This window comes from Furipterus horrens, unplaced genomic scaffold, assembly GCF_987537825.1.
Source record: "Furipterus horrens unplaced genomic scaffold, mFurHor1.1.pri manual_scaffold_11, whole genome shotgun sequence".
NCBI lineage: Eukaryota > Metazoa > Chordata > Mammalia > Chiroptera > Furipteridae > Furipterus > Furipterus horrens.
Genome location: NW_028327181.1, coordinates 8,078,479 through 8,102,550, shown reverse-complemented (window position 1 = coordinate 8,102,550; position 24,072 = coordinate 8,078,479). Strand labels below are relative to the sequence as shown.

Here is a 24,072-nt window from a genome sequence, read left to right as displayed (position 1 = left end):
CCGTCAGAAGCCACCCAGTGAGTGCAGGGTGGGCGTCAGGACAGGCAGCAAGGAGGGAAGACCCCTTAGTACTGCAGGGCCCAGCGGAGATCGGGGAGGCTGGGTCTCCAGGCTGAGAACCTGGGGCCTCGCGGTGCCCTCAGGAAGCCCAGACCGCAAACCCGCAGACAGAACTTGGCAGTTGAACTGAGCCTCAAAGCCACCGGAAACCAGCACACACTATGGGGCTTGAGGAGGCTCCTGCCCACCCTCGGTGGTTTTTCTCAGCCTGTCCTTCCTTCCCTTGCGGGCCGCACACTTGTCTTGCCTTCTTTCTGGGTCCCGGGTGGGGCTTCTGGCAGCTGGATGGGGAGCAGATGCCCTGTGAACATCTCTGCTATTCTCTCTCTCTTTAAAGTAAGACAAACAACCCGAAAGAGGGACGTAGGGAGCGAGGGAGCGCACCGGGCAGCCAGGGCCGGACTGGAAGCTTTCCTGCCGGCTGTGTGGCTGTGGCTTAGTCACGGCACCTCTCTGGGCCTCATTTTCTTGCCTCTAAAACGGGGAGACATTTAGCAGAGTCGGACACAGCAAAAGCCCTCGGGACTCCAGGGGGAAACTGAGCCCCGGGCTCCAGCCCCTGGGGGAGGCAGGAAGCCGTGTGCCCCCAGTGTCCTCCTGGGCCAGCTGCCCCTGCTGGTCGCTGGGGCAGCATTGTGGGGCCACCTGCCCCCGCGCGTCAGCTCTGGCCGAGAGCAGTGGCCTGTCCCCAGGTGAAGCACAGCCTGTTCCCACGGCTCAGACACCTTCAGCCAAGCCGGTCCAACCTGCCCAGTGGGCACTTGGGGACAAGTGGGGAGGAAAGAAGACAGACCGAAACCAGCACTGATAGGGTGTGGGGCTGCCGTTAGCCTTTCCCAGGTTCTGGGTGCAAGGCCTGTGCCCAACATGACGAAAGGGAGGTTGGTAAATAATGGGGAGTGTCCCCTAGGGGCCAGGAAACCAGCCCTGACTCAGGGAGAGCTGCTCCCCCAAGCCGTCCGTGGCTGCACAGGTCAGTTGGTGTCGCTCTTAACAGCAGGAAGTTTCCTCACCTCTCTGCCTGGGCCCCCCCATCTTTAAGATGGAGATTAGTTCCTTCTGCCTTATAAGATAATAACGTAAAGCTCTTGGGACAGTACTTGGCACTGTGGGAGTACAGGAAAGGTTAGCTGCTGTTACTGTCATTGTCACTGTTATCGTCATTACTGTCATTCTTTACAACGAGGAGCTGACTGTGTCAGGAAGTCCGCTTTGCACCTCACGTGCATGCACCCCATTTCATCATCTCATAACCCCACGATGCTGCCTGGCTGTTCCCACAATCCCCGCTTTACAGAGGAGAGGTCCAGGGCTCTGAGACACGGCGGTGGGTCCCCAGGACCAAGGGCCTGGTGGGTGGAGCCTGGATTGGCCCCCAGCTGGGCTGGACTCTGCGTCCTCTCTGATGTGGGAGGTGCTAGTTTTGCACCCAATTCACAGATGAGGAGACGGAGCTGGGGAAGGGTGAGCAATAGCCATGAGCCCCTGGCCAGGGAAGGTTGGCAAGGCTTGGGGTCTCGTGCTAACCAGCCACGTAGCAGCTCCACGTGGCCACTGTGACTTGCCTGGTTCCCGCCCAGGGGCTCCCCGGCATTCTGTCTGTTTCTCCTGTGGTCGCCTCCCTCTAATGAGGAAGGAGAGACCGGCTAGTGCAGTGGGAGAAAGGGGCAGGTGGCAGTTCGATGGACTTTCACAAACTAAACACACTGTGACCCCTGATCACCACCCTGAGCCTAGTTAACCATCATCCTGACTTTGAACCATAGAGACGAAGTGGCACCGTTTTTGTTCTTTACTTAAATGGAGTCATAGTGCAGGGGTGGATTGTTTTGCCTTAAAAAAAAAAGACAATTATTGATTGATTTTTAAAAAGAGAGGGAAAGGGAGAAAGAGAAACATCCACTTTTCCCACTTATTCATGCATTCATTGGTTGATTCTTGCATGTGCCCTCACCGGGGATTGAACTCGCAACCTTGACATATCAGGACAACATGCTCACCAACTGAGCTACCTGGCCAGGCCTTTCTGTTGTTTTTTAAAAAATATTTTAGGGAGATATTTTAACAGCTTTATTGAGATACCATTCACATATTATTTAATTCACCCATTTGTAGTGTACAGTTAATCTTACAACATTTTCATCTCCCCCAAAAGATGCACCATATTTATTAGCTGTCACCCCCAACCCCTGAGGCCCGGCAACCACCGATCTACTTTCTGTCTCTGTGGATTTCCCTATAGTGGACGTGGCATATGAATGGAGTCATACAGCATGTGACCTTCTGTGTCTGGCCTCTGTCACTCAGCATCATGTTGGCACAGCATTCCTTTTGATGGCCGAGTAATATTCCATCAGTCCAGGCCAACGGTTCTGGGTGTCCCCCTCCTTCAGAACTGGGTGCCCATGAACCTAAAACGTTGGTGTCTATTGACGCTGGTTCCTGAGTTTGCCCAGACACTGAATGCAGGCCACACTGGGAGTGCCAGGTAGGGGACAGGAGTGGTGTCAGCGCAGAAAACAGAGGGTGTCTGGGCCTGGGGCCGGGTTCTGTCTGCAAAGATGGGGCAGAGGGACCAGCATGTGTTTAGGGAACCTCTCACCTGGAGCAGGGCTTTATCCTCTGCGTAAATGGTGCCTCCTCCTTCCCACCTGCCTCTTCTAGTCCTGAGTCCTGAGCCTGATGAACAGCCTTCACCAGACGGGCTCTTCTGGTTGTAAGTGGCTGATATGCCTGTGCCCTGGGTCTCTTCCAAGGCCACTGCCCATTGAAACCCGTGGGGCAGGGAAAAAAAAAAAGGTGAACAGGAAGCAGATTCTGAGAACAAAGGGTGGCCTTGTGTGGGAAGGTCAGGCAGGTGAGGGACTTACTGCCTCTGTGCTCGCAAATCCGCAGCCTGCAAGGCCCCCAGCAACGGGGCAGCTGTGTTTGGTTGATTCCCCCTCCTCTCCTGATTTTGACCAGCTTTACCAAAATATAATTCACAGAGCCTTCAAGTTGCCCACTAAAACGTACAACCCACTGGCTTCTGAATATTCAGAGTTGTATGCCAGCGCCACGGTCAACTTTTAGACATTCTCATCGGCCCCAGAAGAAAGCCGTATCCCAAGCCATCACACCCCATTGCTCCCGCCCACCCCGGCCCTCAGTAGTGTGCGTTCTGTGCCTGCGGATTTGCCTATTCTGGACAGGTTCTGTTAATAGAATCAGACCCTTCGTGGCTTTTTGTGTCTAGATTCTTTCTACTTAGCATCATGTTTACAAGTTCCATCTGTGTTGCAAAATGTACCCATATTCCATTCCTTTCCATGTCTGAGTAATATTCCATTGTGTGGAAGGACCGCATTTTATTTTTCCAGGTATCCATTGGCAGTTATGAATAATGCTGCTGTGAACATTCATACACACCTTTTGAGGTATACACATGCTTTCATCCCTCTTGGGTACACACCAAGGAGTGAAATCGCTGGGCCAGGTGGTACCTCTACCTCTCATGCCTTGAGGGCCTGCCAGACTGTTTTCAAAACCTCCAAGCCAGCATCCTACTGCTCCAGCTCCACAGTAGCCCAAGTAGGGTCCCCCTACCTGGGGGTACAATGGGCCGCAAGTGATCTCTGACCTCTCAGAATGGGGTGCAATTCTTACATCCCTTAATTTTTCTGGAGGCGACTGTCCAAGACATTTATCGGATTCCCCAAAGTGTCTTTGAGCTTCCAGCTCCTCCCTGTTCCTGCCAGTTTAAATGTTAGAGGAAGAGACACTTCGTTGCAGCCCATTCTAGCCTATCTCTGACCCATTCTCGTGGGCCCTGCCAAGTAGTGACATGCTGTGTGACATTGCCTTCTTTTCTCCTTCTTTTCCTGGTGCTTGTCCTTCCTGGACCCCAGCAAGGAGAACTTCAACAATGTCCCTGACCTGGAGCTCAACCCGATCCGATCCAAAATTGTCCGTGCCTTCTTTGACAACAGGTGAGCCCTTTTTCTGAAGCCACCAGATGGCAGGTGACGTCCTTGGAGGAGCGTTTTGCTCTTGTAACTTCTCACAGCCCTCGTGTACTCAGAACAGGCCCTTGAGCTGATGCAGAGAAGAGGAGGGAGCTGTGTTGGGTAGGAGCTATGAGCACAGGTGTGGGTCAGACAGTTCTGGATTTGTCATTGGGTGACTCTGGGCAGCTGACTCAGCCCCTCTAGGCCTCCTTATCAGTTAGCCATGGCTGCGTAACAAATTACCCCAAAACTCAGCAGCTTAAAACAATGAGTATCATCTCGCCGCTTCTGTGGGTCAGGGATCTGGGGGCAAACAAGCTGAGTTCTCGGGCTCAGGGTCAGCTGGGGCTGCAGAGATCGCTGACACACAGGGAGAACCAGCGGAAAGAGGAAGGAAGGGAATGGGCCATAAGATGGGTGAGGACTTCCCTGATCTGTTGCAAGTTATATGTGCCAGGACTGCTCAGCTCTGGCTGTGCCAGGGTTGTGGGGCCTGAGCAAGATGCTGAGCCTCTCTGAGCCTCATCTGTTCAGTGCAGGGGAGTAGGAGCCTTCAGTCTGCCCCAGAAGATGCAGCGGCCTTTCTCCAGGGCCCTGGCTGTGGGCGCCCCATTTAGGACATGGGAGTGGAGAGCAGGTGTGGCTGGCTTCAGGTGCTGGGTCTGGGTTTCCTCACCCTCTGAACTCTTGTTGCCTTTGGAGACCATGTCACTGGCGCATGTGGAGCTCCCAGGGACACTGATGGTGAAGCGGTCTTCCCCTGGCCTTTCCTGAGAAGGATACACGGCCTGCCTTTCCCGGGTGCTAATCTTAATCGCTGCTGCTGCTGCTGCCTAAACTACTTGGGAAGGGTGTGTGAGCCAGCGACAGGGAGAGGGGCCTCTGAGGAGCCCGAGGGTTCCAGGGGCTATTTTTATGAATTGGGTCTGTGCCCCTGAGAACAGGAACTATGGGGTTATTAAGAATCTCCTGCAAGGAGCAGTGGGAAGCTTTATAAGGTAGAGGCTTAAGGGGAGACTGAGAAAACTCCCAAAGACTGGGCTCCCTGCGTTTGGGGGAAGATCGCCCTGTCTTGTCTCAGACTTGTGGTTTTCACGATCCACCTTCTCTGTTCCAGGCTGGGTGTCCACCTCCTTCTGGGAAACCTCCTGGTATGGAAAATTGGGACTCGTGAGATATGTAAACTGTGAGGTGCAGGGCCTACTTCGGGGTCAGCCAGTGTCTGAAAGGAAATAGATGGGCCCCAAAGAGAGAACACAACCATTTTCTTTTAAACCGAGGGACATTCATGACCCGGGTGGAACCCAAGCAGCTTTAAGCTCTAACCCTTAACTGTGTGCTGTCCCAAGCCAGCCGGAGAAGTGCCCCTTCGCAAGGAGCACAGTAAGGGTGGCGGACCCTCGCCCTGCCTTCCGGTGGCAGCTTCCTCCAGGAGCCGTCACATTGTTGCTGTTGAGGTCACTCGGCAGTGTGGGTTTGGTGGCTGTGGGTCAGGAGCCTGTGTTTGGTTGAGGCCAACTCCAAAGCTGCCATCTCAGGACTGTTCTGTCCCGGGACCCGCTGGGGCTGTCATGCATGTTTGCGGAGGACCCGCTGCGTGTCAGGCACTGTGCCCTGCACATGGCAGAGCCAGCGTTGCATGCTCCCTGCACTCACCCAGAACACCAGCCCTGGCCGGCCCCTTAAGAGAAGCATGTCTATAGGGATGACCTCACGCCTGCCCTGATTTATTATAAAACACCTGAAATCATCGGTGAACTTTGCATTCGGGTTGTGAACAGCTTCCTCAGAGCTGCTTGCTGCCGATCAGGGCACTGGACTTCCGCCAGCTGCCAGAGAGCGGGGTGGGCAAGCCTGTTCTGTAAAAGGCCGGAGGGTAAATGGTTTAGGCTCTCCCACAGCCGCTCGGCCCGGCCATGAACGCAGTCGCCGGAGACTGTATGCAAATGAAGGGGCGTGGCCGTGTGCCAGTAAAGCCTTCTTCATGGACTCAAAAACTTGAATTTCATGTAATTTTCACTGGTCCATGAAATGCTGCTATTTTGGGCATTTACCCCATTTCAAAACGTAAAAACCCTTCTTGGTTCATGGGACATACAAAAGCAGGTGGCCCGCGGGCCGCCGTTGGCTGACCCCTGCTCTGAAGGAAAAGGGTCAGGAGATGTGCCTCGGGGAGTTACCGGATTGCTTTGTGCCTCGGTTTCCCCATGTACGAGCGCCCCCGCTGTGCACTGCAGCGCAGCCCCGGGCGGTGAGCTCCAGGAGGACCCCACAGGGCTCGGCTGACCCTCCCGGCACAGCCCCACTGCCCCACCAGCAGGTTGTTGGGAAATAGGACCCAAGGCCAGGGCAGCCATGGAGGCGGAAGTGCCGCCCGGAGGACCGAGTTCTCCGAGCTGCTGGCGGTTTTTAATTCCTTTCCAACACGCTCCCGCTGTTCCCACAGGAACTTGCGCAAGGGACCCAGCGGCCTGGCCGACGAGATCAACTTTGAGGACTTTCTGACCATCATGGCGTACTTCCGGCCCATCGATGTCACCATGGATGAGGAGCAGGTGCAGCTGTGCCGGAAAGAGAAGCTGCGATGTGCGTGCCCCTCCCATTCTGCGGGGGGGGGGGGGGGGGCGTGCTGCGGCGTGTGGAAGGGGAGGTCTGGGGATACCAGCCCTTGGAGGTTGGTCCCAATTGCCCCTCCTGCAAAGGGTGCCCTGTCGCGCTGGTCTCGTGAACACGCTCAGTGGCGGGAGGCTCCTGGGCACAGAAGGGGTTGTGGGTGACGAGAAAAGAGCAAGGCCCTGGGTTCCAACAGACCTGGGTTCCAGTCGGGCCCCTCCCACTGGGCAGCTGTGTGACCCTGAATCTGATTGTGACCCCAGGACGGCTGGGGGCTCAATGAGATGACCCAGGAGGTGTTCCCTGAAGGTTTGCTTCTTGCGCGCCCATGGGCGTGGGGGGGTGTGGGCTCCTAGGAGGTCTCCACAGGGCCTTGGGCGGCCAGCCCCCAGGGAGCCTCCACTGGCCCCGGACTGTGGACCGTGCTTGGCTGTGGTTCACGCTGGCCAGTGGCACAGGCACCCAGCAAGGCCTGCGTCACTTGTCCCTTCCCCAGGGACTTTCCCATGACTCTGCCATCCTTCTCTACCCTACCCCGAGGCAGCCTGGTTGGCCAGGAATGAAAACGTGGGGGCTGGGCTGGGTTAGGCTCTGGGCTGGGTTCATGAGGGCCGATGGGGACTGCCTGAGTTGGGTGGCCCGAAGCGCTCCTGTGGCCTCCAGAGGGAGGGCCAGGTCTGGGGTCGTGGGGGTCGTGGAGTCTGATGAACTCAGGTCCAAGCCTCGGGTTTCCCCTCCCTCAACAGGGGGGTCATGGGCAAACACCTTAACTTCTATGAGCTTCAACAGCCCAGTGTGAGCAACGGGCTCAGGGCAGCCTTGGCCTCGTGTGGTTGTGTGAGGATGGGAGGAAAGGGTGTCTGACCAGGGCCTCTGGCCAGCGCTGGACACACGCCAGTGCAGGGGACTTGGTGAGCCTGTGACAGAGCACAGAGGGTGGAGAGGCCCCCTTGCCTTCAGCTCCTGGCCTCTGTGGGCTGCGGGGTGCTGAGTGATGGCATCAAAAGAGCAAAGTGTCACCAGGAGGTGGCACCGACACCGCCATCCCATGCCCACAGAGGGCAGCTCAGCTCAGCCAGGGCCGGGACAATGGCTGCCCTCAGGGATCTGTCAGGAACGACATCGTAAAATAACCGATTGGTCTTCACATCAGTAATACTGTCACATCGTCCCCGCTCAGTGTGTCCAGCAGTGGTGGGCCCTAACCCACCAGCCGTCGCCCACTGAGGCTTTGTGACATCACGAGGGAGATGTGTCCTCATTCCCGTTTTACAGATGGGGAAACCGAGGCTCAGAGAAGTGGGGTCACTTGCCCAAGGTCACCCACCAGGAAGTGGCCAGTCTGCCCTGTGGTCTTTGCCCATGACCCCTATGGCTTTGGCATTTAAGTTTCACTATTGGGGTCTTTTGCTCAGTTTGAGGTAGATTTAGGAGCTGGGAAGGTTCGGGGAGCCAGAGGGACCCGCACTGACTGAGCCCCTTCCCCCACTGCCACCCCCAGTCCTGTTCCACATGTACGACTCGGACAGCGACGGCCGCATCACGCTGGAGGAGTATCGAAATGTAAAGTGTGCCCCTCGCCCGGCCAGGGCTCCTGGCGCCCCCCCCGCCCCCCGCCCTCCGGCCCGGATGGAGGCCACGGCCACCTTGTCTCTGCCCGGCCGGCAGGTGGTGGAGGAGCTGCTCTCTGGAAACCCCCACATCGAGAAGGAGTCTGCCCGCTCCATCGCTGACGGGGCCATGATGGAGGCAGCCAGCGTCTGTGTGGGCCAGATGGTGAGCGCCCTCTGGGGCGGGTCCCACAGCCTGACCCCCAGCCTGCCCCCTCTGGCTCCCTCCCGGCCCCGGAAAGACATGGCTGCCCCGCCCACCGCTCTCACTGGGCCAGGCATGGAGCTTTCCTGACCTCGAGGGACCTACACCCTGGAGAGCCGGGCCAGGCAGAGGGTGCCAGGCTTGGGGGCCAGTAGACCAGCTGGGGGGCCTCTAGGCCCGCGGGCCGCACCTGGCACCGTGCAGGGCTGGTCGGCGTAGAGCGGACTCACTTTAGTGAGCCTGTTTATGGGAAGTGGCTCGGAGGGGCTGCGTATCCACTCCAGGGAAGAGCCGTTGAATTGGAGGGTCCCAGAAATCAATGCTAAGTGAAGTGGTAACTGGCACTTGGACCGTATGAGCTGTTGCTGCCAGCACTGCTGTCGTGTGTGGAGACCCCACGGGTCCTCTCCAGGGGGCTCCAGGCAGGCCGGGCGCCCATACACCCCTCTCCCATATGGTGTCCACATACGTCATCTTACTTTTAGCCTCGTTTTTACTGGTGGGGAAACCGAGGCTTGGGACATAGTTTTCTGGAGTGGAGGGGCAGTGATCTTTGCTGAGCTCACTCCTGTGGGGTTGGGTCCAGCCCAGCCAGCCCCCAACCCAGTGGCTCTGAGCCCCCAGGGACATCTTGGCAGGCGTGGGACCATCTCATTGGACTTTGTTCCCCGGCTTTCAGATGGTCTCACTGGGACCGTCCCCTCTCCGGTTCCTGTGTGTTTAGATTCCTTTATGGCTGTGGGTTCTCCACAGCCTGAGCGTGTGTGTGTGTGGTGGTGGGGTTCCTGCTGGAATCTGCTGTCTGTGCCCCAGTCCGTCCCCAGCGGTCACAGCAGGCCCAGGCCGGCCCCGGGGGAGGGGGCTACAGTCACTTTATGGGCCTGTTTTCTCCGTCTGCTGCTTGGGCCCCGGGGAGGCTGCTGGCTTTGGTGAGACTGCGCACTTGGCAGATTAACTGCCACGGACAGGGCTGGCGACTTGGGCGGGGCGCACAGGGATCCCCACCGGCTCGTCAAGCCAAATTCCCACTTGATTTAATTACACTCTTCTTTAAATTGCTTTCCACCCCACTCCAGCTTCGGTGGGCAACCATTTCCTTAATTTGCTGGAGAACTGTGGGCAGCGGGCAGCTGTGATGGGCATCCATGCGCACTGCCTCTCACACAGGGCACATCGGGCCGATACGGCCGGCATTCTGCCCGTGTGTCTGCGCGGCCGTCTTTACGTAGGGACCCTCTCTGCGCTCTGAAAATATTTTCTTGTGTCACCATGGACCAGAGAAACAGGCTGTGCACACACACGGGCAATGGGCAGCCAAGTCAGTTCAATACCATCAGCCTCTGAGGACATGTGTGTCTGTCCTCGCCGCACCAGACAGAGGAACGCCCCCGGCCTCCCCTTACCGGACTTCCAACGCCCGTTACTGACAAGGGCAGTGATTTCTTTCCAGAGTGCACTGTCTGGAGAGGCTCCTCGTGGCTTGAGGGCGTGTTGATTGGCTGGGACCTCAGCCTGGGGAGTTTCCCCGAATTCTTCTGCCCTCCTTCCTTCCAAGGGCGCCCACCCTCCAGCCCTGGGCTCAGGCCGCAGGGCCTTGTCTGCGGGTAGCTGTGCTCGCGCCCTGGAGGCCTGGGGTCACTGCAGGGAGAGGACCCTTGTACCCGTGGGCAGGCAGGACAGGGAGCCCTCAGGCAACCAGGCATCTGAGAACTGGCTGCATTCGTAACATTTAAAAATACATATTGGTTTGCCTTCTGTGTTTAAAAAAAAAGTACAATGGAGAGACCACAGAGGGTGGAGAATCCGGTCCCGCGCTTGGAGGCCTCCGTGCCCCTCAGTGGCCTCACCTGTAACGTGGGTGTAGGAAGAGCCCCCCTGGGGAGGCTCGTAGGTCTGCACTGGTCGGCCTTACTGCGCCTGACACTTGCAGGGCACTCGGGATAGTGCCCGGCACTGGCAAACCCTCAGAGAGCCTGCCCTCGTTTCCTTCACCACCACGCGGAATAGCTGCCAGGGATGCCCCAGGAGGTCTCTCCTTGACCTTCCCTGAGAATTACAAATAAAAAGAGGCATGTAGACCCACGCACACCTGCATGTCTTTTGATTTCCACAACATGCAGCTGAACTGCCCTGGTTTTTCCTCTCCTCCATGTGGACCCCACTGCGTGGCAGAGAGTGGGGTCTGGTTTGCTGGGCAGGGGTCTGCAGTCCTCTTTCTGCTCCTTTGTGCTGGTCTGTCCCCACTGTGTATTTATCTTGGCGTGTTTTCTGTGCAGTGTGTCTACAGAAGACCGCCCTTTCCTTAATGGCTGTGTGTTGATCGATGCCACAGACACGGGAAGTCAATGGGGCTGGGCTTCTGTGGGTGGGTGCTGGACGCCGCCCGGCCGCCGCCATCACGAAGGGTGCTGCAGGGGTGGGGGGTGGGGTTCTGGAGGCTTTTGTGCCAAGGCTGAGTGTAGCAGCGAAAGGGACAGCCGCCTCCCTGTCTCTTGAGGTCCCTGTGTGCCCAGAGTAGGAGAGACGCAGGGAGGCTGGCCCTCCGAGACTGGGCAGCTGAGGGCCCGTGGCCAGGCGCTGTCCCGGCGCCGCGCTGAGCGCACAGGCCTTCCCTTCGCCCCTCGGGCCCTCCCCAGTGCTCTGAGCTCGGCTGGGCCTCAAACTGGCTCTTCCCTGCGCTGGCGTGATGAGGCAGGGCCGCAAGTCACAGAGGTGTCTGTGGCGGCCGTGCTGCTGGGACGTGGCAGAGAGGTGGCCGTGTGGGTAAGGAGAGCCCCGTGCCTCTGCCCCCACCCTGCTTCCTTTTCCACCCTCACCCACTGGGTCCTCCCTGGGGGGTGCAGGGGGTGCCTGGCGACCTGCCTAACCTCCCACCCCCTAGCCAGTGAAGGGGATGGTGGAGTCAGAGTTGAGGGGGACTAGCCTTAGCTAGAGGTAAATGATCCAGAATGGTCCCCTCTTCTCATGACTTGGCCTAAACAGGCGCATGTGTGTGTGTGTGTGCGTGTGTGTGTGTGGCCGCGGGGGCCAAGTCTCCTGGCAGAAGCCACTCACCCAGCCCTGTGCTCTGCCCCCAGGAGCCTGACCAGGTGTACGAGGGCATCACCTTTGACGACTTCCTGAAGGTGGGTATGAGCCTGTCTGCATAGGGCACGCGTGACTTCCTTCCGCAGGAAGGTTATAAAGGCCAAACCGTTGTCACCTAATTAATGACAATGGCTTAATGAAACTTCACGAGTGCACAGCCCCTAAGAGTTTACAACATGCTTCTGAGGCTGATCCCATTGAACCCTCCTCCCCCAATACTGTGTTGTGGGTGGTCCTCCCGCACTTGCCCTGTGAAAGGAGGTGTAATGGGGCGGAGGAATTTGCATGAAAATCACAGGGCCTGAGTGGTGGGTGGGGGTCAGGTGACCTGGGCGGGAGCTTGGGTTCCCCACCTAGAAATAACTTGTGCTGACATCTCAGAGGGGATCCAGCCGGCAGGGCCATGCACGCAGCATGACGGCAGGCGGACATCCCTCCGCCTCGCACGGCACGTTTTCCATGTCGGCACCTCTGTTGGGAGCGGAGGAGGTGGGGTGAGGAGAGGGGTCTGGACTTGCCTGGGTGGGCGCGAGGCCCTGTGACGCCGCTCCATCCATTTCAGATCTGGCAGGGGATTGACATCGAGACCAAGATGCACGTCCGCTTCCTTAACATGGAGACTATGGCCCTCTGCCACTGACCCGCCGCCTCCCCACAGAGAGGGCACGTGGCACCAGGCAGCCCCTGCAGCGGGCAGAGCAGCGAGGCCCGGGCCTGTGGCTGCAGCTGTAAATAACCCCTCCCTCCCTCACCCCACTTCCCCAGTGCAGGCCATGGTGTGTGGGACTTTACAGTTTTTATCGCTAATAAAAAAAGGCACAGGGTTTCTTAACAAACGTGGCTCCTGTCTGTTCCTCGTGTCCACGCAAGTGGCCTGCCCGGCCATTTGGTGGCATGAGCCGAGTCTGAGGAACAAGCAGCAGACGACTCCTGCTCGTCTGGCTTGGGCGAGGAGAGGCTGCTTCTCCGTGCTGCGCTTGCGTTGGTAAAGCGTCTGGCTGGCTGGCTCGGGGGCTCAGGGTGGGGGCCAGCTGCAGGGGTCAGCACCCAGCTCCCGGTCCCCAGTGGCAGTGGCAGCCGTGTGGACCCAGCACAGCGGAGGAGGTGACCGCCCCAGGTAAGCATCTCTCAACTCTCGTTGTCACCCAATTGGGGGATGGGCTGTGGGTAGGGACAAGGAAGCAAGAGTGGTCCATCTCAGCTGGTGGGTGTGGCTTGGGAGTCAGCAGTGAACTGGCCTGTGTCACCCTTGCGTAGCTGGCACTCCGCCGAGATGACCTGCTGCCTCTCAGGGCCTCTGTTTGCATTCTGGGCGTCCCCCGGTTGTCACATTAATGACAGGCTCGGTTCCTTTATTGACACTCACTGGGAGGCGAGGTTCTGGCCTTCTAAGAGGGTTCTCCTGGGAACTGGCAACTGCTATTATTTGCATTCTTGAAGTTTTAATTCATGGTTTTGATATTCAGCGTGCGTTTGAGTACTTTATGCCCACGCGTTGGGGTTCAGACTTGAAAGGTACAGGTGGGCACACCGTGGAGTCTTGAGCCTGTTCGTGGCCTGGCCCCCAGCTTTCCCTTCCCAGAGGCCTTCACCTTAAACCCTCACCTGTTTCATGCAGAGAAGCTAACATGTTGTTTAGGATGAAGTTAGTGTCAGCATTTAAACTGAAAAACCGAAACAGATCAGCAAAGTGAGTCTGAGGGAAGCAGGGACCGAAGTCCCGAGTGTGGCAGGCCATGACCCCACGCAGGTGAGGAGGTTGGCATGGAGGGTCCAGCCTGCATCCCACTGGGAGTCAGCACGGGGCAGGGTGGGGCTGCAGCCTCTGACCCCAGCCATGCCGAGGAACTCGGGCCAGGGCACACCGCCGTGGTCCCTCAAGGTGGACTGCACGAGGCGGGTGTCACGAGGGGGACTTCCTGAGGTCGATGGCGGCCTCCACTCTCCCCGCTGCTGGGTAAGTGACAAGGACCGTCTGGAGTCACTTTCAGAGCTCTGCACCCTTAGACTAGCACTTAATGCAACAAACATTTAGATGGTCAAAGCAGTAGGTCGGGGTGAGGGCCACTGCTACCTGCCCTCCAGGGGCCACAATCTGGTGGGAAAGACCAACCCTGAAAACCAGGAGGCAGCCAGCCAGCCAGGCAGTTTGGGGGGTGGGGGTGGGATACGAGCTCCCTCCCTGCTCCCCTGCCTTCCCATCTTGCTCAGGCCCTTGGGTTTCCTGGCTGCCAGCAGGAGGAGGAATCAGAAAGTCCCTGGACAGCATCGCATGGGAGGGATCAGTACTAGTCAACTCTTGTCCAGAGGCGTGGGTCCCCCGCCCTCCCCGCCCCCGGCTTCACATGCCTTGTCCTTCGCTGCCCTGAGTGAGGCGGACCCTGGTGTTGTGGCCACAGTGGCCTGGGTTTTCCGGAGGCTCCCAATTTGTTTTGTTCTTCTCAAAAAAGGCAGTTCATTAATGTAAAGTGTTGTAAGTTATAAATCTTCCATCAGCCCCGGTGCCCTGAGCCTGAGTTCGGGAGACGTGAGCTGCACAGACCCAGAGCAAGTGCAGCGACTCCTGGTCCCTGGGTGGGCCACCTCACTGAAGCAGCTAGAAGTAGGTGACATTTGTTCTGCAATCTGCTCTAAAACAGGCAAGTGATAAGTCAGATGCGTGTGTTAACGCCGGCTTTTCTGTCACGAACTGCTCCAGTGACTAAAGGAAATAGGCAGAAATCAGTGTGAAGTCAGGTATCTGAAGGAAGCTGCTAAGGCCGTACTTTGTGGGCATCGGGCTATGGGGTGCAAGACGGGGCGGGGACAGTGTCCAGGTGGTGGGGTGAGGTCATTTCTCTGTGTGTGTGTTCCTTCCCTAGGATCTCGTCCTGCATGGCCAGGTTACCACGGGGGCGTTATCAGGACTCGGCTCTCGGACAAGCGCAGCAATTTGACACAAACATGGCGATTCAGTGGGTTTACCAAAGGGCCATGTCATGGAAATCTAATATGAGAGGCTCAGGGGAACATTCTGCAGCCACGTTAGTCATGAATTATGGATGAGGAAACAGAGTAAGGTTACAACAGCTTCCAACGCTGGCCAAGCACCCCTTTAGGGGACGAGTTATTGCTCGACTTTAACAAAACAACCCCATTATCTTCTGGTTCAAGGGGCAGGGAAGTTCTTTTTATGCTTCGCTAATGGGAGACGGTCACGTATGGACCCGGTCCTTGTCACTGAGCAGCTGAACCTGTCCCCACCTGGCTGCACCGACGAGGCTGAAGCTAAGCTGCATCGCGGCAAACGGCACAGGGACTTACGTGGGCTGCTGCAGAGTTAAAAATACAAGTTGCCTTGGCAAGGGTTCTGCAAACACCTGCTTTGCAAGCTGTCCTCCCACACAGTGACCTTGGGGAGGCCTTGGAGGGCTGAGTGGGAGGACCCAGGATTTAAACCACACTTCCCAGGGCATCAGTCACTGCCTTTGTCTCTGGGCTCTTTTGGGCTCTTCCAGGCCCTGCCAGGCCCCTCCAGAGCCAGTGACCAGGGGTCAGCAGGGGTCCCGTGGCCGACGCACCTGGCCCTGGCAGGACTGAAGGCTGACGATGGCTGCACACCTGGAGGCTGCTCGTCACCCCAACCTGCTTGCGGACCAAGTCAGCAGGAGACTAGGCTCTGGTCTGACCCCGATGGTGGTTCAGGGGCCGCAGTAAGGTCACAGCATGTGCTGAGGAGCAGTTTGCTGCCACTTCCAAGTTGGAGAAGTGACAAGACAGCATCTGTCCTAGCACTAGGCAAGGGGAGAGAAGACAGGACATGACAGGCTCCGTTCTGGGGGTGGGGCAGTTGTCTGTCCCTTCCTTGCCAGGGAAAGAGAAGGCTCTGGTGCCGAGCCACTGAAAGCCTGCGGCTGGGAGCCCATGCTCAGCACTGGTGGCTGACGGCGAGCGGCATGCACATGGCACCTGCCGGAGCCCGTGAGAGGGATGCGGCCCCGTCCAAATCGCCGCGGGCCTCGCAGCAGTAGCCAGGTGAGCATCTGGCCCGGCCCCGCGGGGTGAGGCGGGCAGGTCTGTGTGGCTCACAACACAGTGGCGTGGCCGGCCCGCTGGCTCCGTGTGCTCAGGGCTTCCGCCCAGACCAGAGGCCCCATGTCCTGGGGGAGGAGGCAGCTCCCGTCTCAGCCCGCAGCCCCGGGGCTGCCCAGCATGGAGGCCACAGGGCGGCTTTCATGAGGAGGCTGGGCCTCCACCAGGGGAAGCCATTTCTCTATCATTGTGGGGACAGTTTGTCATTTAATTACAGAGCAGGAAGCATAAGCCTCTTAATTAAATTTGGGGCCCCCGGTTTTTTGAGGTGGATGTGGAAGACTTCATCTTGGGGTTTGCAGGTTTCCCCTTTCAGGAAGGTCCAATACTCCCCGTTTAGGGAACTCAGTGCTTCCTCCGGCCAGCTGACACTCAGCCGGCCACAGCTGCCTGGTGGTGCCCGGGACCTCCCGCACGTGGTCACTGCCTGCACGGTGGCAGCACAGGCCTTGGACTCTCCAGTGACAGAGGGAAGATGCTCAGGGTGCCCTGATGCGGTTCCGCACGACTCTGGGGGCTTCTTGGCTCCTGGGCTGGGAATCCTGTAGTGGCGGCTCTGAGAAAGACAATTTGACCGTGGACAGCAGACCAGGCCACCATGTGAGGTGTGACCTCCAGGGCCGGGGAAAATGCTGTGCCAGGGACTGTCACCATACACCATGCCAGGAGGGAGCCAATCATTTGAGCAATAAATAATATTTAAAAATTTAATATTACTGTCAGACATTATGAAGCAGAAAGTCAGTCGTACAGCGTTCTGAGTGAGGACACTGAAGTCTGGTGTCTGGCCCTCCGGTTTCCTCCAGGACATATCTGAGTCCCTTCTGTCTGCAGGGGGACAGCGGGGGAAGTCTGAGGAGCAGAAGACAACAGAAGATAAATCTGCCACTAACTCAGGGCCTGGGAAGCTCCCTCAGAACAGGAAACGGACAAAGGTAAGGTGGACAAACACAGCGGGTGGACAGGGGCAGGTTTTCTCTGTTGCTGGGTAAAGGCTGGTCTGGATGGGAACTCCGCTCCTCTCCCCATCAGGCTGATGTCGCTCAGGATATACAGTTTACAGCAGGAAGTGCTGACTGAGGCTGGTGTGCTTAGCGATGACGCTTTGGGGCTGGTGAACTCTCCTCCACAAAACCCCTGCCCTGATCATGAACGGGAGATAAAGTAGAAATAAGTTGGGGAGATAAAAACCCCATGCCTGTAACATTTTATACTGGGCCAACTGCTGCCACCCAAACAGCAGTTTAAAAACAATAGTTTAAAACTTTTTAATTTTAATATAATTTTCTGGGTCTGATTTCTTTTAAACTGTTCAGTGATCTTGAGTTGCTGCAAAGCTAGGAAGGGAGAATGTACCTGCAAGAGGAGCTGTGAAATCAGGCTAGAAAGACTTTCTAAAAAGAAAAAGGTTACCCAGTGCTCTAGTTGTATTAAGGCCACAAGAGATGACAACCTTATGAAAGCGAGGTCACGGGGATGGCGGGGGTAAGGGAGGGGCGGTGTCAGTCCCCAGCGTGACAATGAGAGTGAAGACTTATTTGCCAGGGCAGGCCAGCGTCACTGATGAAATGCCTGGTTGAAAGGAAGCAGAAAGCCACCAGGTCGGTGCCGCCAGCCAGGGAAGGCAGCCGCGAGAAAGCAGGGCGCTGTGGGCTGAGGAGCGGCGGTTCCCGGTGGCAGCTCTTTATCTGTCCCCACTGTCCTCCCAGCTGCGGGCTTTTAGTGATCATCGTAAGGAATATGCAACACCTTCCACAGCCTTCATGCCTCCAAGGTGCCAGGACTCAGTCACGGCACAGTGTGGTGCAGGAGCTTCGCTTCCGTAGCCAAACCATCCCCACACTGAGAACGCTGATCCTGCGGCCACGGCTGCCTCCTTTCCTGTTCCTGCCAGTCCCCCGGGCCCTCCTTTTTCTTCGTCAAGCGCTGTGTGTTTTGTCTTTCCCAAACTGGCTTTATGAAACTTAACTGCTGGTTTTCTGTTTCATTAATGTGCTGTTATTTTTTTCACGCCTGCCTTCTACTTTCTGTGGGACCACTGGGACTTTTTCAGGCTTTCTGAGGTGCCGCTTAGTTCTGTATGGTCACACCGCCTCCCAGTCCCGCTGCAGCCTCGTCCCTGGGTTCTCGTCCTGTGTTTTGTCCCCCAGGTCTAGAGTGCCTGATTTTCCGTTTTGATTTCCTTCTTTGAAACAAGATTAATTCTGGAGTGTTGGGAATTTGCAGATGTTGTTATTTAGCTTTTCGTTGGTTTCTAACTATTGTATTCGGATTGGGGGGGTCACTGACTATGGCCTGCATGGTCTATGGGTACTTGAAAAGGTACCAAAATTCCATGTACGCCTATTGGATCAATTTGCACATTCTATCAAGTACATCCGAATGCATCAGTATTTTTACTGCTTTGCTCTGTTGGCTCACCCACTAGGAGCCTGGATTTTGTTCCTTTGTAGTTCTGTTTTTTGCTTTGATAGTTTGAAGGCATATTAGGTGCTGGCTGCTATAAAGCAAGAGCAACGCAATGCTTTGCCCCTTAGTCCTTTGGAAATGGAAGCTATTTGGCAAACTGAACAGATCTCTCGCGTTGGTTTTAGCTTATGGTTTAGCATGATGGTTCCCCCGACAGCTCTTCCTCTTCCCACCAGTCTCTACTGTAGAATCGCCTTCCATCCCACTTGGAGGAGGGCCGTTTCTTCAGTGGTTATGTAGAAAACACCTGCTTTGTATCACGTGTTGTAGATGCAATAGTAAGCAATGTAGTCGTCAATGAAATAATGGTACAGACGTGTAATGATAAACTGTGGTAGAATCTGAGTGGAGAAGCGCTGCTAATCCCAGGTGTACCCTGGGTGGTTGGGAGTAGTGTCCCAGACCCCAAGTGCGTGCTCCGTCTCCTCCAAAGGGTGGGTGGGTGTTGGGGCCTGTGGGCTCAGCACACCCAAAGGGCAAAGGAAGGGGCTGGAGGCTGGAAAGGGGGCCAGCGGGCAGGAGCAGGGCAGAGGAGGGCCTGGTCACAGGGAGCATCCCAGGCCTGGGCGGCAGCTGCAGCCAGGCCCTGTCCTGCCGTGTCCGCGATGGTGTGGGGTCCATGGGAGCCTGGCTGGGGTGTCACTGCTGAGGAGGCGGGAACAGAGGCAGGGCTGAGCGGAACGAGGGGTGTGGTTCTCAAAGCCACGAGAGAGGGAACAGAGGAGCCTGGAACCAGCCCCGACACCCTCTGGCTGTTCGCAGGCCACTGGAGGAAAACGGAGACAGGAGGAAAGCGAGGGCATTTCCGGAAGGTGGGCGTCACACAAGCGCACTGTGGGGTTGCGCTCTCCCCCCAAACCTTTGGGACCCTGCGCAGAACTCCTCTGTTGTCTTCAAGTTCATCACACCGGTTCTTCTCCTCTTCTCCCTGTTCCCTAAACACTGTCGTAGGGAAAGGCCAGCAGGAGGTCATAGCTGCTGCCCGCAGAGGCGGCGCAGGACGAACGGCAGACGGGCAGCGCGCTCTGAAAGGCCAGCTGGTCCACTGCGAACTCGTAGGCGTGGATCAGCCCCCGGTGTCTAGAGAGAGCACAGAGACCCTCAGCCTCAGCAGCGATGCATGTGGACAGAGCCGTCCCGGGGCCCAGTGCGTCAGACACCGGGACCCGCGACTAGAGGCGAACGGGGCAGTGGACACGCCTGACGGAGGGAATCAGTGCCGGGAGGCAAGGCGCCCGGCCTCACCAAGGGGCTGCTCAGAGGCCAGGCCAGCTCGGCGGGGCCCTCAGCTCAGGGGCCTGGGCTTCGCTCCTGTGGCCCCCGGACCCCAGGCCCGTTGTCCCAGCCTCTCAGCAGGCATGGCCGCCCTAGCCCATGGAGCTGTCCTGCAGAAGCAGTGAGATACGGGGGTGGGGCGTGGGGGGGTGCATAAAACAGGCACGGAGCACCCCATTTGCTAAGTTCCCCATTCTGTTGCACCTGCATCTGGCTGGGCCTGAGGGTGCCCCGGGGAGGAGTGCTGTGGCAGGGGAGGTCCCAGCAGTAAAACCAAACCAAGCTGTCTTTCCTGGACACGGGCACACCCAGCCCAGCCCGCTGACCTCCTGTGTGTGGCGAAGCTGTCCAGGTCCGCGCTGCGCACCACCCTCTCGCAGGGCACGTGGGCCGTGATGAGGCTGTGGCTGTTGAAGGAGATGTGACGAACAGGGTGTCTGGAACACAAGGGGACAACGCACTTGCAAAGGTAAGGTCCTTCGAAACTGAGCACATCCCACAGTTGCTCCCATACACTCAGGAGGTCAGAGCTGCGAGGGACTCCGGGACCCTCGGAGCCAGCAGTGCGTCACAGAGGGCGCTGGGCTCCCGGGGGCAGGGTCTCGCCTTGGCTCCCAAGGCTAGTTTGAGCCCCTCTCTGTACACAAGTCTCAACGCCCTTATGCGTGCTGGTCGGCTGCCCCCAACAGCCCGCTGGGTTTTGGATATAAACTCAGCAGTGCACAGGAGGGAACACCCCTTCCTGCCCATCCCCAGGCTGGCCGGCCTTGCACCAGCCCTCCAGCTGTCCAGGCCAGGCTCCCCACCTGCGGGGGATCCATAAAAGGCCCCTAGTCTTCAAGTTGGGGCTAACGTGCCACACGTCGTCTGGGTGATGAAAGCACATTCTGAAAATCGTGGCTGTAATGGCCTGAAATCTATGTAGCAAAAGCTTTTGTTCATCCCAAAGCCTTTCATCCACTGCCCTCTGCAGTCACCATGCTGAGCGGGGACACAGGATGGACAGCGGTCCAATGCAGGCAGGTGCCTGCGTCCACGCCATGCCTCCCTGCTCCAGGAGTGAAGAGATGCAGGGAGGGGCAAGAGTAGGTTTACAGTTGTAAGCAAAAAAGTTTATTCTTTTGTTATTTATTATTGTATTTTCCATACAAATAACTGTAAACCTACTTTTGCTCTAGTAAACCTACTAGAGCAGGAGATGTTACAAACCACCCAGATGGGAGGCAGAATTCAGCACTGGGGGGAGGAGCAGGAGACAAGGCCCTCGCAGAAGGGCCCGGGGCGGGGGGAGAGGGAGGACGAGGGGGAGGCTGCTCGGGCTGGGTGGCGGGAGACAGGCACGGGCTGCCTGGCTAGAGTGGAGGCTTCTGTCATGAATGATGAAAGCCAGGGGCACTCAGAGCCCAGCCCTGTTGGTCCAAGACTTTGCCAGGAGCCCAGTGGGCGGGAGGAGTGGACAGCAAAGATGGGCGAGACTGGAGGAGCACCGGGAACGAGGACCTGGCCCCGGGCTTGCGCCTGGCCGGCTGCTGGTACCACCGACAGGAAGTGGGGCCGAGGGAGAGGGGACTGAGAGGCAGGACCTGGAGAGTTGGAAGTGGACGGGAGGGCAGCACAGGACACTGACCAAGCGACAGACAGCTGGACCAGAGCGCAGAGAGAATGCTCTTGGCAGGGAGCAGCGTGGCCAGAGGTGCCCTCATGGCTACAAACCACTAACCGGCAGCAGCCGTGGGCGCGCGCCGATAAACGAGCCGGGACGGCAGACACTGAGACACGGGGCGACAGCTGTGGGAAGACCCTGCTCGCCCTGCCTCCCCGGAAGGGCTCCGCCGAGGGAGCGCGGCTTTTCCGGGGGAGAAAAGGCGGCCCCGTGCGCCGCCGGGAGGGGAGCCGTCCCAGAGGCCCCGGTGGGCCGGCTCCTGCACAATTACCAGGGATTCCTCCGGGCAAACGTTTCTGGGACGCCGGTGGGCGTTTTAGTTGCCCTTTGGCACCACCTGGTGGCAACTCAGCGCATCACCCAGAAATCCGAAAAAGGGCCTGTGCGCTGTGTTGTGAAGTCAGTCCCCTGCCAGACGGGCCAAGCGGAGCAGACAAAACCCAGGGCTCTCCTCTGGCAAAAGCCGCTGCTGGCTGAGGCACTCACTAGCGCCACCCTCCAAAAAGCAGCCAAATTCTTTTTAACCTTGCCACCTCTTGTCCTGACTTTGTACCTACAACGAAGACTCTGCTGCCTTCTCGTGGGCCTAGTTCATTGTGAGCTGCATCGGGGGGAGCAAAGCTCAGTCCCCACCTGCAGGCCTTAGCGTCTGCATCTGCTCCCCTTTACTCTCACAGCCCACTTGTCCCAGAACGTCTCTTTACGGTGGTCCTGAGGGGCAGCCGGGGAGAAGGTTGTGGCTTTGATCCCACCCACCTCAAAAGCAGGGGTCCTGGGTGCATGCGGGTGAGCTGCGGGCGGCGCCTGCTCTGGGCCAGCCGCCTCTGCTCTGAGATCAGGAGCAAGCTGGGACCTGCTGCACGAGGCGGGCCCCACGTGTACGAATGTACCTGTCCCTACACCTGTGAAGCCATCCGCCTGGGCTTGGGTCGGCACCTCTATCTCCTGTGTATTCAAGTTAAAGGTGGAGACTGACAATTCCTCTTAGTTCGAGTCTGACCACTTTCAGTACTAAGTGCCCTTGTAAACAGCGGAGGGAAAGTCCAAGAAACAGGCAGCCAGGCACGGCGTGAGTGGTAAGACTGAAGGGAGCGAGGTGGGCCTGGCCAGCCCTGCGGTCTTGCCTGTGGTCTCCACCCAAGCTGGGAACGCCCCGTCACAATTTTAACAACGTAAGAGGAAACGGCTCTCTACTGGCCAGCTCCAGTCTGACCCTCCTCAGCTGGAAAATGGAGGCGGCAGCTAGCTCACGGGGTACGGGCAGGACTGACGCCTGGCTCAGAGGCCGACTACCAGTGTCAGCGCTGTTATTACTAAAAACCTGGAGAAAACCCCCTTACCTGGAATGCGCCTCCCACAGCTTCTGGTCCATCCGATAATCCCACACAGACACCAGGCCCTCTTCGCCTCCGCTGACAATCTTCCAGTCGTCCATCTGGACCGCAGAGACGCCAAGTTGGTGGGCAGACAGCGACAGGGCGATCGTGTCAGTGCGGAGGTCATGGATCCTCACCCTGCAAGGCCCAAGGTGAGCACAAAGCTTAAAGCCCGAAAGGACAAATTCCTCCTCACTTGTGCTGGGCGGTCCTATGAAAACAAAGACTATAAAACCCCTTTGGTTGCAAACATCTAAATACTGATATAAAATGTGATCTCTTTGGCATACTGTCATCCATAGGAGGCCAAGATGCAAGAACTAGTTTCACGCCCACAGCTGTTTAATCGGAATGACTTCAGCGCACACAGGCTGAACCACCGTGCTCAGCAGGGAAGGCCCCTCCTGGGCGCACATCCATGGGGCAGCGCTGAGACCTGACTGGGCCTCTACCTGGGCCTCCACCGTCCCGAGGGTAAGTTGAACTTGCAGCAGTGAAGGTCTGCTGCTGGTCTAATAGGCCACTGAGGGCAAACGGGAAACAAGTTACGCTCATCTGCCACCTGGACCCTTACCTGGTTGGGAAAGTAACACTCTGAGTATTGAACACAGTTCTGTAGATTCGTCACCACCTTGTTGAAACTTCGGAAAGGAGCATCTATAGTTAACACATTGTGTACTGATGGCGAGAATTCTCGTCATTTCTCAAAGGCATTTAAATTCCCCGGTACGCAACGTGTTAAGTAGCTGTAACAGAATCATGACAAGCGACTGCCAAGTGTCCACATTCTTATCTAAGGTCTGGAAATACTCACTCGCCTTGTAATCACCTGAATTTCTTTAAGAACCTCTTCAAAACTACTTTTTACACAAGTATGTGCTAAAACTTCCACAAAATGATAAATTAGAGAATGAGACAGAAACCTCTTATCCACTAGAAGCTCCAGCATAACGCAGCTCCTGAAATGAGCCACGAGAGCTGAACTTGAACATGTGCCATAACTCACTGAGCAGGGGCGCTGGGCGAACGTAAGGCTACACAGTCACCGCGACACCAAAAGTGTGGTGAGAGGGGACTGTCTGAAACACGCTCCAGGTCCTGCCCTGTGCGTGCACACACGAGTTACTATTTTCAGAGATCGGAGAGAAAATTATTTTGAACTGAAAATTCTATACTTAGGTTACCTACCAAATGTGAAGGCATAATTACGAGGTTTTCTTTTCCTTCAACAGAAAAGGACTCTAAGTGAGCCACCTGTAGACACTGGGAAAGCGACGCAGGCAAATGCCGACGGCCGTGAGCAGCCAGCGCGCAGGCCGAGGAGACAGGCGGTCACAGGACGACCGTGTGTCTCCTGCTCAGCAGACGCGCTCAGGGCAAACCGGCCCATTCAGAAGAGCTTCCAACAGGCCACAAAGCAAAACTCCGTAGACGCTACGCACAAAGCCACGTCTGCAGGCAACAAGAGGGAGTCGTTTTAGTACCAGCAGGGGGGACTTCAGAGCAAAAAGCATCAATGAGGGTACTCTGTAATGATGGGCACAATTCACTAAATGTTCAGAAAACTTGCCAGGAAAACAACAAAAACCTACATGGACTGAATATTTAATTTTGGTTTCTTCGATCATTATAATCTATTCAAGTTTTCCATTTAATT

At 57.0% G+C, this 24,072-nt stretch overlaps 2 protein-coding genes and 1 long non-coding RNA gene across 4 annotated transcripts in view; 2 read left to right on the top strand and 1 right to left on the bottom strand.

Annotated features, from left to right (window-relative positions):
- TESC (tescalcin) overlaps positions 1-12,397 on the top strand; it is a 36,684-nt gene extending 24,287 nt beyond the window's left edge. For both annotated transcript variants that reach the window (XM_090291171.1, XM_090291170.1), the window contains exons 3-8: positions 3,948-4,028; positions 6,493-6,632; positions 8,161-8,222; positions 8,328-8,435; positions 11,552-11,599; positions 12,124-12,397. In XM_090291171.1, coding sequence (XP_090147297.1) covers positions 3,948-4,028; positions 6,493-6,632; positions 8,161-8,222; positions 8,328-8,435; positions 11,552-11,599; positions 12,124-12,201 — 517 coding nt within the window. In that variant the 3' untranslated portion in view covers positions 12,202-12,397. The remainder of the gene's footprint in view (positions 1-3,947; positions 4,029-6,492; positions 6,633-8,160; positions 8,223-8,327; positions 8,436-11,551; positions 11,600-12,123) is intronic.
- A 3,740-nt stretch (positions 12,398-16,137) lies between these two features.
- On the top strand, positions 16,138-23,875 carry LOC149996866 (uncharacterized). The gene is made up of 6 exons (XR_016513931.1): positions 16,138-16,567; positions 19,053-19,497; positions 19,689-19,845; positions 22,400-22,567; positions 22,718-22,889; positions 23,648-23,875. It is a non-coding gene; the product is annotated as an uncharacterized LOC149996866 (long non-coding RNA).
- FBXW8 (F-box and WD repeat domain containing 8) overlaps positions 18,585-24,072 on the bottom strand; it is a 108,762-nt gene continuing 103,274 nt past the window's right edge. Inside the window, exons 9-11 of the mRNA XM_090290620.1 lie at positions 22,380-22,553; positions 19,703-19,813; positions 18,585-19,181 (exon numbers count right to left, since the gene is read on the bottom strand). Coding sequence (XP_090146746.1) covers positions 19,037-19,181; positions 19,703-19,813; positions 22,380-22,553 — 430 coding nt within the window. The 3' untranslated portion in view covers positions 18,585-19,036. The remainder of the gene's footprint in view (positions 19,182-19,702; positions 19,814-22,379; positions 22,554-24,072) is intronic.